The 17,247-nt window shown below is 53.1% G+C and overlaps 1 protein-coding gene across 1 annotated transcript in view; it reads left to right on the forward strand.

Annotated features, from left to right (window-relative positions):
• Nucleotides 1-17,247, forward strand: part of CNTN3 (contactin 3) — a gene marked incomplete at both ends in the record, with an annotated part of 87,740 nt that overhangs the window by 53,335 nt on the left and 17,158 nt on the right. Inside the window, 8 exons of the mRNA XM_079794624.1 lie at nucleotides 527-730; nucleotides 2,290-2,392; nucleotides 2,854-3,038; nucleotides 5,369-5,505; nucleotides 6,672-6,801; nucleotides 7,249-7,399; nucleotides 14,730-14,857; nucleotides 15,810-15,985. Of these exons, the coding sequence (XP_079650750.1) occupies nucleotides 527-730; nucleotides 2,290-2,392; nucleotides 2,854-3,038; nucleotides 5,369-5,505; nucleotides 6,672-6,801; nucleotides 7,249-7,399; nucleotides 14,730-14,857; nucleotides 15,810-15,985 (1,214 nt within the window). The remainder of the gene's footprint in view (nucleotides 1-526; nucleotides 731-2,289; nucleotides 2,393-2,853; nucleotides 3,039-5,368; nucleotides 5,506-6,671; nucleotides 6,802-7,248; nucleotides 7,400-14,729; nucleotides 14,858-15,809; nucleotides 15,986-17,247) is intronic.

Raw genomic sequence — 17,247 nt, forward strand, 5'->3', positions numbered from 1 at the left:
TCTCCCTTCCTCTCTCTCTCAAATCAATAAAAAAAATTCCCAAAAGAATGCTGATCAGCCCTGGCAGGTGTGAACCAGGGCTAAGAGCGTTGGTCCACACACCCAAGGCTCCCGTGTTCGACCCCCTTCAAGGTCAGGGGTGTGCAGAGGGTACGCTGAGGTGTCAGTTGTGATTCAGTCCTTGGCCCTGGGTGGGGAGTGTGCAGGGGGTAATCAATGTGTCTCTCTCACATCAACGATTCTCTCTCTCTTCTGTCTGTCCCTCCCTCACCTTCCCTCCTTCCCTTCTACTCTCTCTAAATACCAGTGGAAAAAATATCCTCAGGTGAGGATTAACGAACAAAACCAATAAGGAAAAGAATGTTAAACAGTGGGGTCCTCCCTCTCAGCCCAGAGTGGACGCCGAGGGGTCCCGGAACGGCCTCTCTTCGTGACCCACACCAGAAGCACCGGGTGGTTTGTGCATTCTTGGTGTGGAGAACTTTCCTCAATAATGGAATGCTTTTCTCCCCAAAACTTCTGTTAGAACTCTCCTATGCGTGGATCTTCAATGAATACCCATCGTTCGTTGAAGAAGATGGCCGGAGGTTTATCTCTCAGGAGACGGGCCACCTCTACGTAGCCAAGGTGGAGCCGTCCGACGTGGGGAACTACACGTGTGTGGTGACGAGCGTGGTGACCGCCGCCAGGGTGCTGGGCTCCCCGACGCCGCTGATGCTGCGTGCCGACGGTAGGGAACTCCGGGTGGGAAGGTGGTGAATCCAAGCAGACACGCACGGGGAAAGGGAAAAGTATATCTCGAAGAATCACCGTTTCATTTGTTTCGGAACAAGAAATAATTTTCGAGCGTAGGGACCACAGTGACTCCATAAACCACGGGTCCCTGCGCACAGTCCGCACGCCGGGCCAGCTTCAGAATGTGCAGAATGAAAAGAGGGGCCTGTTGTTCCAAAGTGATTAACTCTGGATGGTGACCCACCAGGCACAGGGCCCCTGAGCCTGGGACCCTGCTGCTCCCCACCAAGTCCCCTGTCCTGACCCTCGCCAGCGTAAGGCACTTTGTTACAAGCTAAACGTTCTCTATAAGAAATAAAAGAAAAAACATGCACATTAGATCCCCAAAATGTATGCATCATTCAGCTGAAAGTTTGTACCCTTTTTAAAAATGTATATTTTAATTGATTCAGAGAAGAAGAGAGAGGGAGAGAGAGAAGCATCAATGATGAGAGAGAATCACTGGTCGGCTGCCTCCTGCACGCCCCCTACTGGGGATCGAGCCCACAACCGGGCATGGGCCCTGACTGGGAATCAAACCATGACCTCCTGGTTCATAGGTCAATGCTCAACCACGGAGCCAACCTTTGATAATGTGTCATTTTATCGACCATCAGGAGCATGGTTATGATAACTCACATTACTGTATTGTAATTTGCTTAGAGAGCAGAGCTTACGTGCTCTCACCACACACACAAAATAACAATGAATTAAAAGCAGTATCCATGGGTGGGGCTCCATGTGCTACCTTGATGGAGATAATCATTTCACAAGATGCACATGTATTAAATCATCTCATTGTACACCAAAAGAAGGCTAAATATATGCAATATATTTACCGTGCAACCTAAGTAGATACGGCATTTCTTTGTCCGTCATACCTCAGTATAAAGCTCGGGGAAATACGTTTCATTATCTCCTTCATGGCTGTTTCAAGGGAGCCCCTGAGCTGCAGAGGAAGCAGACATGTAAGCCTGAGAAGCCGCCCGCTTACACAAAACCACCTCTGATGCAGCCCAGTGCCCGGACCCGTTACCTGAGCTCTCTTCCTGGTCTGTTATAATTGCCCGGGTCCTTTCCCAGTTTTTACATTACTGTTTCCTTTCGGCCGGGATCCACTTATTAACTCTGTCTGAGCTATCAGGGCGCCGTGAAGTAACGTTCCTCCCGTAAGTTTTGCTCTTCGTGGCATTTCAGGAAGTCGGAACGCATTGTGTATTTCACTTTGGCCGGGAATGTCCTAATTGGACAGACCATACCGAAGCCACCCATTGTTTACAACGGAAAACACGTGGCGGTTTTCTCAGAACTGTCCCGCACACGGTAGTCTATGGACCTTGGAACCTGAGGATGCTTATTCATGGTGCCCACGCAGCCCGAGCCAGCTCGGCACCCGAACCCGCTAACGGGTGGGAAGGGGGTCATTGGTGCAGCAAGAGAAAGCTGCCTTGAAGGGGAAGGGGCCGGTTCCCAAGGTAACGGTGAAACTGTGCAGCCTGCGTTGTGGATTTACAGGTGTGATGGGTGAATATGAACCGAAAATAGAAGTCCAGTTTCCAGAAACGCTTCCGGCCGCGAAAGGGTCCACCGTGAGGCTGGAGTGCTTCGCCCTTGGGAAGTAAGTGCCGTCGCCCTCCCTCCCACGTGCTGAGCGGCAGGCGCCGTGAGGGGTCGAGAGGGTTTTTGACAGGCTCTGCTTTGCCTCATTTTCTTTCTTCCTTTCATTTAGAAGCAAAAGAAAAACAAAGCAGAAGGGGGGTGCGCATGTATCATTTACTCTAAAGGCCTTTGCTGAACATGCCTCTGCCTAATTTTGTAAAGAATTGGTGTTAGGTTTCTTCTCCTCGTCCCCATGATCATGCAGGGAGCAGGTTAGACCTTTGACACCACATCATGCATTCACCCAGGAAAACGCAGCACCTACGTTACTGCTCGGGGAGCCTGAGGTCGGGCTTGGCCCCGGGTGTGTGTAATGGACAAGGACAGAAACCTGCTGTCTTTTTCTGGACCCAAACCAAAGCTGTACTTGTTCCGGGCTCCCGTTTACAGTAGCAACGAGCGTGCCGTGTCTCTCCGCAGCCCCGTGCCCTGGATCACCTGGAGGAGGAGTGACGGGCGGCCTTTGCCCAGTAAAGTGAACTTGCGGAAGTTCGGCGGTGTGCTCGAGATCCCCGGCTTCGAGCAGGAGGACGCGGGGTCCTACGAGTGCCTGGCTGAGAATTCCCGGGGGAGAAACGTGGCCCGGGGGCGTCTCACTTACTATGGTAGGTGTCCCCGTGGTCAGTGTCCCCGTCCCCATGGGCCAGCGGGAGTGGGAGCTTCTCTCTTACCAAACGCTGAGGTGGGCGGGGAGGGAGGTCATGGCAGAATCTGGGGCCCAACTTGGTCTCCATTTTGTGAAATCAGGATGAATATCACAAAAGGGGTTGAAAAGACATAGAAGTCTGCAGTTGAAGGCATACCATGTTCTTTCTCTGTGTTTTAAAATGATTCCTATGATCTATCTATCTATCTATCTATCTATATATAAAAGCCTATGCAACGTTTGACCGTTCAACCATTCGACCAGTAGCTATGAGGTACACTGATCACCAGGGGGCAGATGCTCAACGCACAGGCATGGAAACATGGAACAGACTGATGAATCTCAGAGGGAAGGGAGGAGGGGTGGACGAAAAAAGATTAACCAAATTCCTGCACTGGTGGGGCCCCTCGGCCTGGCCTGCGGGGATTGGGCCGAAACCATCAGTCCGACATCCCCCGATGGGTCCAGGATTGCGAGAGGGCGCAGGCCAGGCCCAGGGGCCCCACCGGTACACGAATCCGTACACTGGGCCTCTAGTAATGAAATAGCTCACTTTCTGTTCCGACAATAACCTTTTAGACATGTAACCATGTCCATGGGGGACATCATACTAGAACATGTGGTTTGATATGTTCATGATCTTTGCTCAGCAGACGGGAACTTCTGCTGGGAAGCAGGTGTTACTGCTTTAGTCCTTTTCACTCGCTTGCTTTTTTCTCGATTCCTTTATTCTACTCGGGATTTAATTTTTTAAATACCCCAGATTTTACAAAGCGCGGCAGTAGAATAAAAAACTGGAGTTTCTTTTCATACAAACTTATTTATTTGGATTTTTTTATATTTCAAATTATTGATACATTCAAAGAGTAATTTGCACTCGACATCCGAGTGCAAAAGGTTAGACGCGCTGCGGGCACCGGGTCCTGACCTCAGTGTCTGTCCCTCCGGAGACGGGACAGCCCGTGTGCTGTCTGGGATCTGTGACCACATTTATTCAATGTACCCCTCAACTCTGGAAGGGAAAGGATAATCATGTGACCTTCATTTAGAGTCTATATGTAGCAAAATTAGATCGTCTTTTATTCAAAAATTTTTTCCAAATACATTTTATTAAAAATATCCTAGGTTGTTCTTTTTTTTTTTGGTCCTGGCCAGTTTTCATTTCAATTTCTTTTTTTTTTTTTTAGACAGCAGTTTCATGAGAGAGAAATCGAGAGACAGGTCTTCCCAGGGTTGCTATTAATTAGAAATAGATAAACTGTTCCTTCGTCTGGCGAATGCAAACGTGAGCCCCCACCCACATCACACGGGACATGGAACCAGCGTGACAACCCGCCTCCCCGTTTGGGGTGCGAGGGGCAAGCTGAGACCTGGCCCTTGAGCAGGCTGTGTCCTGAGAGGCTTTCGTTGTAGGTGGTATTTTGCTTTCATCTGCAAAGAAAATGTTCCAAATAGTATCTTCTACAACGTAAGTGAAGCCCGGCTGGTGTGGCTCAGTGGTTGAGCATTGACCTATGAACCAGGAGGTCACGGTCAGGGCACATGCCCGGGTTGCAGGCTTGATCCCCAATATGGGGCATGCAGGAGGCAGCCAATCAATGATTCTCTCTCATCATTGTTGTTTCTCTCTCCCTCCCTTCCTCTCTGAAGTCAATAAAAAATAGAAAAAATATAAAACTTCAGGGAAGATGGTCAATCCACTGGATACAGTGGATCTTCATGCATCCTTTACGGGTGCCCGAGTTACTCCTTTTTCCATAAAAACGCACATGATTCCGATGGAACCCCTTTGTCCACCTTCTCTGCTTTCATTTTAATTCACACCGAGGCTCGGGAGACGCCCGTTGGGTTGCCTGTCATTGGAAGTTAGCCCTGACTTGGAGGACATAATTCTCCTGTGGATGGGAATTTTAGGGCATCCTGAAGACCGGTACCTGCTGTCCCTCACAGATTACATCAGCATCAGTTGCGACTCAAAAGAAATGAAAACCTAGTGTGTGTCCCTGCATTCCCGTAGACTCACAGACACCGGAGAGTGTCCCAGAATGCACAGAGCTCGAAAGCAGGCAACGGGGGACGAGCTCGGCTTAGCAGTGACCGTGGCCACCTCCCCCTCAATGTGGAAACGTTGATGAATCCGCGGGGTCGGGAAGGGAGGGAATGGAACAGCGTCGGGCTCAGTGCTCACGTCCGTCCATCCGTGCCCGCAGGCTTGTGCCCGTTGGCGGGTCTGTGGAGCACGTATTTATTCTTCCTCGGCCGGGGGTTGACGCCTTCCTTCCCTTGCAGCGAAGCCGCACTGGGTGCAGCTCATCCGAGACGTGGAGGCCGCGGTGGAGGAGAGCCTGCGCTGGGACTGCCGGGCCGGCGGGAAGCCCAAGCCCTCCTACCGGTGGCTGAGGAACGGGGAGGCCCTGGCGCTGGAGGTGAGGCCCGTCGCTGGGCGCCCGCCCTCTGTCCCTCTGTCCCTCTGTCCCTCTGTCCCTGTGTCCCTGTGTCCGTGTGAGAGGAGCGGTGCCGGTGGAAACCCCGTCACCGCGGGGAGAGCGTCCTGACATTGCATTTCATGGGGAAAGAGTTGTTTTTGTGAATTTAGTCTATGCGATGCTGCACCACTTTTTAAAAAATATATATTTTTATTGATTTCAGAGAGGAAGGGAGAGGGAGAGAGATAGAAACATCAATGAGAGAGAATCATTGATCGGCTGCCTCCTGCACGGCCCACACTGGGGATCAAGCCCACAACCCGGGCATGTGCCCTGACTAGGAATCAAGCCGTGACCTCCTGGTTCATAGGTTGATGCTCAACTACTGGGCCACATCAGCCAAGCCCCAGAACACTTTTTAATGCATAGAATGTATAATGTCTTTAATCGACGTGATTTTTTAAAAAATGGTGAAAACCTTTCCAGTTGAGGAGATGGAAAGCTTGGGATATTTTTAAGGGTCTGTAGTGTTAAAGATCTATCTCCTCTCCCTTTCCCTTCCTTTCTGAAATCAGTAAAAATAAATGTGCTTTAAACGCATTCTGGAAGAGTTAAGTGGTGGCAACATTTTACCTTTCCTTGTTACTGACGGATATCCTTTGGGACTGACATGCTTGCTGGTGTTTCAGTGCGTGGCTCTCACATTAACCAGTCCCACATTTTCAAATGAAGAAGAGTTTAAGTTTCAAGGCAGGCTGTCTGATAATCTGAGGAAACGAAGGAGGATCTTGTGAAGAAGATCCTGGCTGCGTTTGCTCAGTGGATGGAGCGTCGGCCTGCAGACTGAAGGGTCCCTGGTTTGAATCCGGTCAAGAGCACGTTACCTGGGCTGCAGGTTCAGTCCCAGCCCAGCCGGGGCACCTATGGGAGACAACCAATCAATGTGTCTCTCTCACAGAGATATTTCTCTCTGTGTGTCTCTCTCCCTCCCTTCCACTCTCTCTAAAAGTCAATGGGAACAATAAAAGTAAATAAATAAAAAATCAATAGGAAAAATATCCTCAGGGAGGATTAACCAAAAAAAAAAAAAAAAAGTAATTTTCAGCAGTTCGCTGCTCTACAAGAGTAGACACACTTACCTGGGGGAGGTCTTTGTCTCCGAGCAGGAGCGGATCCAGCTGGAAAATGGCGCCCTGAGCATCGTGAACCTGAGCGTGGCGGACGCGGGCATGTTCCAGTGCGTGGCGGAGAACAAGCACGGCCTGGCCTACTCCAGCGCCGAGCTCCGGGTGCTGGGTGAGACGCCCCTGCTCTTGTCTTATTTTCCCTAAACCCTCCATTTTGCCAGAAGCAGAAATACTTGCTTTTCTTTTTTTTATTTTTTAAAATTTATTTTTACTGATTCCAGAGAGGAAGGGAGAGGGAGAGATAGAAACATCAATGATGAGAGAGAATCATCCATTGGCGGCCTCCTGCATGCCCCACACTGGGGATCAAGCCGTCAACCCGGGCCTGTGCCCTGTCCGGGAATCGAACCGTGACCTTCTGGGTCATAGGTTGGCGCTCAACCACTGAGCCACGCTGGCCGGGCATAAATACTTATTTTTATATCCCCACATCTGATAACATCGACCATTTTCCCAGGGAGTGGGTCGGGGTTTCTAAGCATTGCCTACGCCCCAGTGGCTTCTGCATTTTTCATCTGAGCCCTGGTCCTCTCTCCTGTTCCTCTTTCCTCTCCAGCCTCCGCTCCGGACTTCTCCACGGCGCCCATGAAGAAGCTGGTGCGGGCGCAGGTGGGCAGCGCGGTGGGCCTGGACTGCCGGCCCCGAGCCGCCCCCCGGGCCCTGTGCTCCTGGAAGAGAGGCGAGGTGACCGTGCGGGAGGATGGAAGGTATTGGGGCCACCGAGGTGTGGCTTGGTTTCCTCCCACTTTCCACAGGGGTACCAGATCGAAGAGGCAGTTATTTTACTTGCAAGACGGGTTTGCTCCGGAATAGCAGGGGGATGCCCCGGGGACAGGGAGCTGGGATGCACCCTCCTTGGGTCAGGGAGCAACTGGGCTTGATCCTAGAGGAGGAGAGGGGGAGGGGCCTTTGGAGGAGCTGGGGTGGTAACAGCATCCCGGGGGCGGGGCTAATGTCACAGGAGCTCAGCCAGAGGTGCAGGTGAGGCCTGACAGGTGGGGTGTTCTGCTGGCCAGGAGGATCCCTTCCCTCCTCCGCTGCCCCTCCTCTTTGGGGTCCAGGTGCCAGGGCGGGACAGCGCCCCCTTCAGGCTGGCCGGCTCCATCTCCAATGAGGATTCCATCCTTTATTTTCCACCTTCTGACTAGGTTTGCAATAGGAGGTGAGACGCAGGCGCATTTCAAGGCAATGGGAGGTGTTTCAGGACCAGGATAGCCTGTTTTGTTCTGCAGTCCCCTCCTGATGACAGTAGTCGGGCCCTGGAATCTAAAATAGCGCTCTCTCCCTCTTCACCGAGAGCACTTGATCTCAGACAGGACTTGCCCTCCTGTCCCCGCGAGACTCCCGAGTGGCAGAGCCGCGTTGGAGACGTCAGCGTTGCTCTCAGGTGGAGAGAGCGTCTCAGGCTCAGGGAACAGGGGTTAGTTCCCAGAGAGGTCTTGGAAGAGCTGTTCTGAGTAGATAATAGGCTTACGATGCGGAGAGCAACTCGGGCTCTCAGCACTAAGTGCTCATTCTTCCGTTTGGAAAGATTTTGAGGACCAGCTACAGGCTGGTCACTAGGTATTTAGTCTTCATTTAAATATGTTTTTATTGATTTCAGAGAGGAAGGGAGAGGGAGAGAGATGGAAACATCAATGATGAGAGAGAAGCATTGATTGGCTGCTTCCTGCACGCCCACACTGGCGATCGAGCCCGAAACCTGGGCATATGCCCTGAGTGGGAATCGAACCGTGACCTCCTGGTTCATAGGTCGATGCTCAACCACTGAGCCACGCCGGCCTGGCTAGGTATTTATCAGACACATCACTCCCCTTGTTCTCAGCTTCTTGGAGTGTGTGAAGGTGACACAGGGGTCACAGTGTTGCTCACTTCGGGAAGAACAGGATGCTCCTTGATTCCCCGAGAAGGCCCGTCTGCATGTGAGGGGGCAAGAGCAGGTGTTCTGGGGGACCCAGGGTCTCAGTGAGACCGGAGAGGTGACGGGGGTTCTTGGAGAAGCGGGCCAAGCAAGGGGAACAGCACATGTGGGGGCACAGAGGCCTGGGCGGCCGGGACATTGCATTGCAGTGATGAAGGCTCCATGCCCCTCCAGTGGACAGCACCCCAGGAAGGGTGCAGAGGGGTGAGCAGGGGTCTTACTGGGAATGACGTGGTTGCTGAATTGCAGAGTCCAGGCTCGGTTCTGTGGGCACTGGGGGGGACGGGGGGGAAGGGCAGCAGAAGTAAAGTAGCCATGTCGGAGGTCAGATTTCTGTTTTAAAAAATCGAAGCGGTGGTCCTAGCCTGTTCTGCTCAGTGGATAGAGCATCAGCCTTTGGACTGAAGGGTCCCAGGTTCGATTCTGGTCAAGGGCACACACCTCGATTGCAGGCTGAATCCTGGCCCTGGTGGAGGCTCGTACGGGAGGCAACCAATCGATGTGGCTCTCTCACATTGATGTTTCTCTCTCTGTGTCTCTCCCTCTTCCTTCCTCTCTCTCTAAAAATCCATGGGAAAATATCCTCTGGTGAGGATTAACAACAACAACAACAGAAAATCGGCACGGTGGCCATGGGGAGCGTGGATTGGGATGGAGATGCCCAGTTAGCAGCAAACTGTAGCCTGAACTAAGGAAAGGGCGTGAGAACAGAGAGGAGATTCCGGGAGGGAGGTCGGATCAGCAGGACCTCTGAGAGGATGGGGCTCATGATTTGAAGAAACGAGAAGATAGGAAGGAGTCCAGGGTGACTCCTCAGTTTCCTGTGTGAGCACCAGGGCGGTGCATGGAAGACCTGGTCAGGGAGACGGAAGGTTCCAGAAGGAGCAGACAGGGGCAGGGCGTGCACGTTCATCTGGGGCTGGCTGAGTGTGCAATGGGTGTGGAAGAACCAGCTGGATGTGTCTGTGCGCTGGAGGTTCACTGGACAAATCGGGGCTCAGGAAAGGGCTGAGCTGCAGACGGGATGCAGGAGCCGTGAGCAGGTGGACGGCCGCGGGAACCAGGCGGTGGGCCAGGTGCTCTCGGCGGGTACCTATCACCTGTCGGCACATGGGAGGGTCTGCCTCTCACCTGGGAAGTGGGTGGAAACGTAACAATTGAGCGGAGGATGCCTGCTTTACAATCCCCTGTAAGTGGCTAACGGTTACAATGTACAAGTAATGCACGTATTAAGTCAACTCAAGTCAAAGGTCAGCGTGACTCACCTGGTGGACAGGTGCGCTAAACGTTGAAATCACCGGTGTCGACAGGGAGCGAAGTTGTTTTGTTTTGTTTGGGGATGTTCCTGCTGTTTATTTTCTCGGTGGGCTACCCCCTGTTGAGAAGAAGTGCCGCTCCCTCCCCGCAGGAAGCGCGCGCTCTGAGCCTAGCGCCGCCTGACCCACACGCCCTCCCGCCGAGCGCCCCAGGTCTCAGGACACCTCAGCATCTCCGAGCTGCGGCGTTTACCCATTTCCTCAAACCCACGCATTTCCAAGACCGGAATGGAAATGGAAGGACTTTTCTCCTTTAAGCAAAGTAAACTTGAAAAAGGCCCCGGACAATGAGAACAGGCACCGTCAGCAAGAAGAAGCCTCCCATTGGCACATTTTAAAGGATGTTGAGCTTTCCCGTATCCCTTGGTAGCGTTTAAAATGCATTAGCCAATTATAATTTTTTTTTAATGGGGCTTTCACCTGAATGCTGTTGCTTATCACGGTAGATGCTTTACTGCAACGGCCTTCATTCAGAGGCGAGTGGAAGGATGGCCCGTTATTTCTAATTAAACACATTAAAATGGTTTTATGTTCTATGCAGCATTTAATGTAGAAACTTAAATGCTTCTAAAAGGAGGCAGTGGTAAAGATTTCTCCCGAATATTAGTGACCATGATGCCGACAGTGTTTATAAAACGTATTAACCCATTTTCCGTGTATTTTTTGCATATAGGTAGCAGGTGGCTGTTAAAATGCCGTCAGCATTATGTGCTGGGGGTGCCATGTCTGTGACATTCCTGAAAAAGGCACAGCTTTGGGGACAGAGAACAGCAGTCCCTGCTTATGGAGCCAAGAGTGGGTGGAGAGGGTGACTATCGGGGTCACAGGGTGGCGGGGGGAGGGGGGGTTCTTCTAGGACTGGGTTGTGACGTGGTTACACAGGCTCATGCATTTGTTCAAGCTCAGACCTGCACACCCACGAGGCTCCCTAAGACTGCATGCAGATGCCTGAATTTCCTTAAAGCCTTACGTGCAGCTTTACATTCGTCTCATCCCGCCTTCGTGAGCAGCTTCAGGTCCCGTAAAAGCTCGAGAAATGCAGGTCTCCTTTGCTCTTGGGGACGCATTGGGGCATCCATTCGGGGACATCCCTCCGGAGCAGAATCTGAACCTCCGCCCTGACAAGCACAGGCTGCTTATGTGTCTGTGTGCGTATGCGTGTCGTTCTGGTGTAGGCCTGCGTGTGTATGCAGCGTGCTCATCACCATGCCCCTTCCTCCCTGGGCCGGGGAAAGCTAACGGCAAGTTTTATTTGCTTTTTTGATTTAACGTCAGCCCGTGGAGAGAGAGGAGCAGCCACGTGTGGGACAAGTCGCTCAGCCCTGCGTCTCGGTGTCCCCTCTGCTTGTGAAACGGGCCAGAAAGCCCTAGGTCGCCGGGTTCGTCATTCTGCTTGGTGCCCTTTGCTTGGCACCCGTTCTTAGCAAGCGGTTGGCTGAACACCTTGTCTCCCCGGACCGGCAGGGAAAGGACAGGGTTTCCTTTTGGCAAACTGCTCCCAACGCCGTCCCTGCCCCATTTCTCTCACAGCCCGGACGCCCCTTTCCTGACCTCCGGGCCCCGAGTCGCACAGGGAACACTGGAGTGGTTTATGTGAGGCACCTACTCAGGCGGCTTTCCCATGGGGTCTCCCATGCAGGCCCTGCAGCTGCTGATGTTTTTAATACTCACCTTTTCCACCGTGTCGCCCAGATACTTAAGAGTAAGAAACAGGACTGGGCTCAAAATGAAAGGGATGAGCAATGAGAAAAGACCTTTCGAAATTTTTTTTTACAACAATCAATTTTTCCTTTATGTAAACCTTAATAAATTCTACCCAAATATTATTAAAGAAATCGCTGCTTTCAAGTGGTTTCTAAAATCGCATCAGCTGCATTTTGCAGGCCGTCATGCGGTGGTTAAATCCATATTTCAAATACGACCTTTATGGATTATAAAAGTTAAGGCCGATGCTATGATTCCCGTAGGGAGAGCCGGTTAATGCGTCTACTTCACACCAGTTTCTTGTTCAAACTTGATACGTTACTCTGTATCCAGGCTCAGCATCCAAGTTTTACGAACTGGGGTGTGGAAGCCCCAAATCCCACGAGCAGCCCAACACCCCCTCCCTGAAAATGCAAAGAAAAACATGGTCATGCAGTTGTAGAAACCTGTGGCGTCACGGCATACTGCCTTTGCATTTTCGTGCGAGTATGTTTAAGGAAAAGCAGGTCCTTTCTCTGGAAGTGGGAACAGTGACTGTTGTCACTCCACCAGGATGCACTGCGGGAGGGCGGGGTGCTGCCTCTGGATTCTCGCCAGAAGGAAGGAGGGAGGAGCTGGGCGCTCACTGCGTCTGGGCTGCAGCTTCTTCTCGACCTAGGAAACCCGGCTTCTCCTCCACGCCCCGCTCCGTGTTACCTCCGGGGTCCCCTTCCCAAGCCCAAGGGCGGGGCTCACAGGTCTTCCTTCCGTGTCACTCCTGCGGTTCTCTGCCACGCGTGTCATGTGACAGCGTGTGATGAGTGTGTAGGGAAAGCCCACCTGATTCTCGGAGCAGGGCCTCGAGGGAAAGTGGGGTCTTGTCCACCCTCCCCCGGGGCGGGTCCGGCTCCCCAGTTTGGAGGAGGCGGTGTCTGCTGCCTGGACAGAATGGACAACACGTACATGCTCAGAAGACGGAGTGCAGATCTCCGCGTGGCCTCCCGCACCGTGCTGAGTACTGGCCACCTCCTGGGGCCCCCCGCTGAGGTGCGCTCCTGCGAGGCATAGGGCAGCCTGTCCGTGCCACTCGCCCCGAGTCCACTACAGCGACGCTCAGAGCCCGGCGGGGCAGCCACGGCCTCAGGATCCCTGGCTCCCTGCGGCCGGCTCCACACGTTTCCCAGCTTCAATCAGACGGTGGTGTTACCGATGCTCAGCTGTGGCCAAAGTTCGGGTCAATGTTGCCAAGACAAGGGTGTATTTTCTAAACAAACAGGGCTTCGTAAGGGTCGTAAATGCGATGCCATTGCTGAAGCGCGGCCCGGGCCCTCCAGGCAGATGAGGGCAATGACCTTTAGCATCCCACACCGTCCGCAGATGCACGAGGTTAAGTGAAATCACTCCTTTGGCGATGGAAGGGGAAGGCCAGTACAGGGGGACGCAGAGGCAGTGTGGGGAGCTGGCCGCTCCTCAGAGCCAGCTGGAGAGCCTCCTCCTGAACGCTCAGTTCATGAGTCCACGGTTAACGCCGGGGCCTCGCCCGGCGCCCCGCCTCTTGGCCCTGGCCTTTGCGGAAAGCATGTCCTGAAAGCTTAGGGCAGTGGTCGGCAAACCGCGGCCCGCGAGCCACATGCGGCTCTTTGGCCCCTTGAGTGTGGCTCTTCCACAAAATGCCACGTGCAGGCGCGCACGTACAGTGCGATTGAAACTTCGTGGCCCACGCGCAGAAGTCGGTTTTCAGCCTGGGCGAGTCTATTCTGAAGAAGTGGCGTTAGAACACTCAAGGGGCCAAAGAGCCGCATGTGGCTCACGAGCCGCGGTTTGCTGACCACTGGCTTAGGGAGCCATGTCGCCCACAGGCTCTGGGGGCCGTGCGGGTTAGGGAAGGCTGGCTGCTGAGCCGCAGTCCCTCCCTCCGTTTCCTGAAGGGCGTCTGTGTGTAGGCCGGGAAATGCCCAGCATGTCTCTTAGAACTTCCTGGAAGAACCCGTGGTTCGTGCCCAGGGGATTTCCTGTTCTCCCAACATTCCTAGTGGGTCCCTCTGTGTCCGGAAAGTTCCCGTCACCCCGTCTCCGCACGGGAAGACGGCTGTAATCGCCTGGCTGTTCTCCGGCACCAGCCCGAAGCGTCCGTGTAAACTGAACTCTCGGTCATTCCACAAGCGACATGGGTCCCGGGTCTCGGCGCTCGCCACCCTCCCAGGGTGGGGCCCAGCTTCCTGTGTAAATGTCCCCGAGGCCTCCCGACATCATCTCCCCGCTTCCTTCGCTTACTAACACCTCCAGCAAATCCCTCTTCTGTATCAGTCGTGGCAGGTCGTGTTTATGGATGGAAGCTACGGGTCAGTGCTGGTCTCTGTGGGGGTCAGGGCAGAATACTCTCACCGGTGGGATTCGCCCTCGGAGTGGGTCACGTGTTTATATTCATGCTTCCCCCTTTGAGACTTTTCTCCGCCAGTTTTCTCCTTTCTGCCTCCCCGACGAAAGGGAGGGGAGAACCCTTTGGTGGGTTCGAGTCCCGGTCAGGGCACATGCCCGGGTTGTGGGCTCGGTCCCCAGTGTGGAGCGTGCAGGAGGCAGCCGATCCATGATCCTCTCTCATCATTGATGTTTCTCTCTCTCTGCCTCTCCCTTCCTCTCTCTGAAATATATATAATATATATAATATATATAATATATAGATATATATGTATATGTATATTTTTTTAAATCTGGATTTTCCTGGCTTGAATATGCTTCTCCCAGCTTCATAATGAAAGGCCAGTGGGTTCCTTATTTCTCAGATCCCCTTCTGGATTTAAGGAAAATAGTCTCCGCCTACTTTTCATTTTCTCCAAACTGGTGAGGGTACGGCACGAGGGACCTGCCACACCTGCCTGTTTGGGAAATATCTCCCACTTATTTGATGTTGGAATCTCCCAAATTTCGGTGCCATGTCGGTAATGCAGTTCAGTCCTCTTTCCCGGGGGATGGAAACTTTACTTCCATTTACCTTTATTTCCAAGAACACCTCAGAAGTACTAGCGTAAGGCAGCACTTCTGCTAGAAAGATTGCTATTTATTTGGGGGGAAATGGGACTGCTATCCATTTATTTGTCGAATTTGTATTTCCTTTAGAATTTCTTTTCTAAAAGATGGAGGGCTCAGCATAGCCAATGTGACGAAGGCCGACGCTGGGACGTACACCTGCTTTGCAGAAAACCAGTTCGGGACGGCCAACGACTCCACGCGCCTGGTCGTCACAGGTGGGGTCCCCACGTGGGCGGGCCGCGGGTCACTGTGCTGGTGACCTGCGTTACGTCGCGCTGTTGTGCTCTGTGAGGTCTTTGGGATCCTCTCTGTCTTTTCCAATATTTGAGGGTGTCTGGAGAAGTTCAGGACCATGGGAGGGTCCTTGCTATCAGTAAAAGTCACTTAGAGTTGTGCATTTATTTTGTTCATGTATGGGGAATGTCTGGCCCAAGGGCTGACGAGGGCCTACGAAATCATTTGGTCGGGCCCTGCCAAGGCCTGAGGGGTGAGTGAATGAAATGTTTGGCCAGATTGAGCCGGCTCATTGTTAAATGGATGATTTTGTGTGGCCCAGAATGATGTTATAAGTAGCCACAGGGCCCCTGGCAGAAAAAAGGGGCCCCCCACCCCTGATTTACTCATTTAAGGACAACCTGAGCACCTACTGCGTGCCGGTCCTCAGGTCACATCATCAGCACAGATGAAGATGCTGCCCTGGGAGGCTGACCTCCTCGCTGAGGTCGGAAGAACACAAACAGTGGGGAGGGAAAGCAGGGAATTAGTGGAAGGAGAAAGCTGCAAGCCACTTGAAACTCGGCGGGCATGGGGCGGTGAGCCGGGGCAGACACGCACACTCTAGGCCAGTGATGGCGAACCTATGACACGCGTGTCAGCACTGACCCGCGTAGCCATTTTTGATGACACGCGTCCGCATGCCGAGGATGAAATATTTGCTGCTCCTGAGGATGAAACATTTGCGACTAGAGTCTTGGAGTTAGTTTTTTCCTCAAAGTGACACACTACCCGAGTTATGCTCAGTTTTTTGGCGAAGTGTGACACACCACGCTCAAAAGGTTGCCCATCACTGGTCTAGGCTAGATGCGCAGTCGGCCTAGGAATGTCGCTTTCATGGAAACAAAATGCTGGTGTTTGGCTTAAAACCTGATCCCACCCCCCGGCCCCCAGACCCCACGAGAATAACGGTGGCGCCGTCGAACATGGACGTGTCCGTGGGCGAGAGCGTGGTCCTGCCCTGCCAGGTGCGGCACGACCCCCTGCTGGACGTCGCGTTCACCTGGTACTTCAACGGGGCGCTTGCCGACTTCCAGAAGGACGGCTCTCACCTGGAGCAGGTCGGCCGGGTGAGTGGCCCCTCCTTCCTGTGCTGTGTAGACTGGAAAAGCAGCGGGAGTGTGATGCTCAGGAAATGTCTGTCAGCCCTGGCCGGTGTTGCCTAGTGGTTAGAGCATCGGCCTGGTGCGCTCAAGGGTTGCAGGTCCGATTCCCGGTCAAGGGCACATACCTGGGTTGTAGGTGGCCTTTTTTTGTTTTGTTTTGTTTTGTTCATATATTTTTATTGATTTCAGAGAGGAAGGGAGAGGGAGAGAGAGAGAGAGAGAGAAACATTAGTGATGAGAGAGAATCATGGATCGGCCGCCTTCTGCACACCCCCTACTGGGTATCGAGCCCACAACCCAGGCATGTGCCCTGACTGGGAATCGAACCGTGACCTCTGGGTCATAGGTCAACGTCCAACCGCTGAGCCACACTGGCGGGGCAGCAGGTAATCTTTGAAGAGCGAAGGAAGGGGAGATGTTTGGAACCCTAGCCTCAGTTAAGTACGATTTCACCGCCACATCCGTCTCCGACCGTCGGGCTTATCCCGTCTCGGAAGTCTGGTCTCCTCACTGATGTTTCTCACCAAGTGAGGGCTGTGAGAACTTCACCCGCTGTCACTCCGCTGCCTGCTCGGTGTAGGTTCTGCGGGAGGCATGAAGCCATCGCCCCACAAGAGACGGGGAGCGGGAACACGAGGTTTCAGGAAGGAATCCCATCGCTCGGCAGTTCAGGTCTTTGTCTAAAGGCCGGTTCGTGGCCTGTGAATGGGTCTGGACCTGTGCCTTGGTAACAATGTTCTGCACAAACCACTAAGCCCTCCATGGCGACATGACCCTTAAGCACACGCAATTCAGCAAATTGGTCTCCTGCTGCGTGAGAAGGAGTCACGTAACAGCCCTGCCCTCAGATCGTGTGCCCGCGGCAGCATGGGCGTGAATACGGGGACGGTCTGTCTGCTTGTCTTTTACCCCGAGTGTTTCCAGAGTGGTCTTTCAGGAGGGAGAGGGGCCGTTCAGAAAATGAAAACCCAGACTCACAGCTTTCAATCCGTTCGGCCCCTTGTCATGGGGACAATGCTGCATATGCAATATTCATCCGTTACAAAAAGCCGGCACACCTTTTGGGGGAAAGTGCATAAGCTCGAAAAGCTCCAGCAAGCCCGGCTGCCCAAATCTCCCCCTTCCCTCCCCCTTCCCCCCCCCCCCCCCGAGAGCCACGCATTCCCTCCTCTTCCCAGGAGATTTGCACACAGGTGGGAAGCGGAGAAAAGCATGAGCGGGTGCTG

Source organism: Cnephaeus nilssonii (assembly GCF_951640355.1).
Source record: "Cnephaeus nilssonii genome assembly, chromosome: 17".
In the NCBI taxonomy this organism is placed as follows: Eukaryota; Metazoa; Chordata; class Mammalia; order Chiroptera; family Vespertilionidae; genus Cnephaeus; species Cnephaeus nilssonii.